The sequence below is a fragment of the Alligator sinensis genome, unplaced genomic scaffold (genome assembly GCF_000455745.1).
Source record: "Alligator sinensis unplaced genomic scaffold, ASM45574v1 scaffold453_1, whole genome shotgun sequence".
NCBI classification, from domain to species: Eukaryota; Metazoa; Chordata; order Crocodylia; family Alligatoridae; genus Alligator; species Alligator sinensis.
The window spans coordinates 1,077,853-1,079,781 of NW_005842485.1; the positions used below are offsets into that span (position 1 = coordinate 1,077,853).

At 59.7% G+C, this 1,929-nt stretch overlaps 1 protein-coding gene across 1 annotated transcript in view; it reads right to left on the reverse strand.

The window, feature by feature from the left end:
* Positions 1-213: 213 nt before the first annotated feature.
* LOC102377132 (interleukin-1 family member 10) overlaps positions 214-1,929 on the reverse strand; it is a 3,092-nt gene continuing 1,376 nt past the window's right edge. Inside the window, exons 3-5 of the mRNA XM_014523433.2 lie at positions 1,830-1,918; positions 1,568-1,692; positions 214-1,179 (exon numbers count right to left, since the gene is read on the reverse strand). Of these exons, the coding sequence (XP_014378919.1) occupies positions 955-1,179; positions 1,568-1,692; positions 1,830-1,918 (439 nt within the window). The 3' untranslated portion in view covers positions 214-954. The remainder of the gene's footprint in view (positions 1,180-1,567; positions 1,693-1,829; positions 1,919-1,929) is intronic.

The following is a 1,929-nucleotide window of genomic DNA, read 5'->3' on the forward strand; positions in this document are numbered from 1 at the left end:
CCCCCATTCCCCCCTCCCAAATCCACATCACAAGCCCTGGCCCCTCTGCATGCCTCAGTTCCCCCAGCCAGGTCAGCCAAGAGGGGCAGGAGAAACTGTGGCACGCAGATGGGGCAAGGCACAGTGTCGCAGGGTTGATCTGTAACGTGCCTGAGGACAGAACCCAGGAGTCTGGCTCCCCCACCCTCCACAAACAGGAGTCTCAGCCACAGCTCAGGACAGCAAGGTTTATTCAGAGGGTGATTGTGCAGGGGCTATGTACATGGGGGGAATGGGGATGCATTGATGGGGAGCATTCTCTCTGGGCCCTAATGATGGGTGGGGGCAATGGGAGAAGGCCACCCATCTCTGCAGTGCTTGGCTTCTCAGTTGCTGGGTGTGTTCACTCTGGAATCTAACAATGGGTATGGAGGGCAGTGGGTGGGGTTGGGGTTGCCAACACTCACTGCAGTTTGTGGTGGTGCTAACTCTGGAACCTAATGATGTAACAGGTGGTATGTGAAGGCTGCCCACCTCTGGTGTCTGGGCTCCTTGGTCTTGGCGGGTTGTTCACCCTGGAACCCAAGGACAGGGTTTAGGAGTGGATGGAACTGTCCATCCCGACAGTGTCTGGGTGACTTAGGGTTGAGGGTTCATTCTGGACCCTAATGAGGGAAGCAGGGCAATGAATTGCGCTGGCTGTTCCCATGGCTTCTGGGCACGGCCGTCTTGTGGGGTGTTCACTCCAGAACCTAATGCTGTATAGGGTGGCAGTGATGGATGGGGCTGCCATGAGAGGTTGTGGAGTCTCCACCTTCACCACCTCTGGGCTCCTCAGTCTTGGGTATTCACTCTGGAACCTAATGCTGGCTGGGGTGTTGAATAGGGTTCTGCACCCCCACTGCCTCCGGGCTCCTCAGTTTCGGGGTGTTCACTCTGGAACATAACAATGGCGGTGGATGCTGGGTGAGGCTCTCAGCAGCCCTGGAAGTAGAAATCAAGGACACGGGCTGGGTCCGGGGGATGGGCAAGTGCCAGAGGCTGCCCAGGCTGGGCTGCGGTGCTGAGGAAGCAGCCAGGCCGTGCAGCTGCCTCAAAGCCTGCCTCAAAGCGCCAGGCACCATCCTGGTAGGAGCGGAAGAAGGTCCAGCGGGGCTCTGCCTGCCCTGCCTGTGCTGCTGCTGCTGTGATGTTTACATCCTGCCAGTTGGAGGGTAAAAAGTGTGAGGGATGGGGTCTCTCCAGACCCTGTACAGCTCCAGGCACTGGTTCCAATCACACCCCCCTTGCCTAACCCCCTGCAGGCTGGATTTGGCATCATGGTTTCCTGGGCAATCACCCCAGTTGTCATTGGGTTCCAGGGTGAATGCCCCCCCCCAACTGACCCCTACCTCCCCCCTCTGGTGTCATGGTCACATGCTAGTGAATCTCCATGGCTCCATGTCCTGCATGGTGATCTGAATCTCACCCCCCAATCCCTCTGGAGGTGGGGGAGGCCCTGGTGGGCAGGGGGCAGTTGAGAGATAGGGGATGGGGTAGGAGGCATCTGGGGAGCAGGGGACTATTGGGGGGGGGGCGAGAGGCTCACCTCCAGCACCAGCTCAGGCTGGGTTGTGCCGCTGCAGGCTAGGCAGCGTGTGCCACTTTGGATGCCTAGCACGATGGGCAACTTATTCTGCTTGAAGCCTCGGCTGGGCACCCAGTAGATCTTCTCTGGGGGGCAGAGGGGAGTGTGAGAATGCCCAGGCCTCCCCAAGGTCCCAGCTTGCCCCTGAGTCCAGGGGCTGCAGGGCCCAGAGGGGCATTGGCGGGGATCTGGGGCTGGGGGGAATTAGGGGGCTGGAACTCACCCTCCAGGGCAGTGTTGGGGCCCTGCAGGTACCCGGCCACCAGCTGGTCATTGCGCAGATACAAGGACTGTTGGTTGATGTCCCAGCTGCTGTAGGTGGG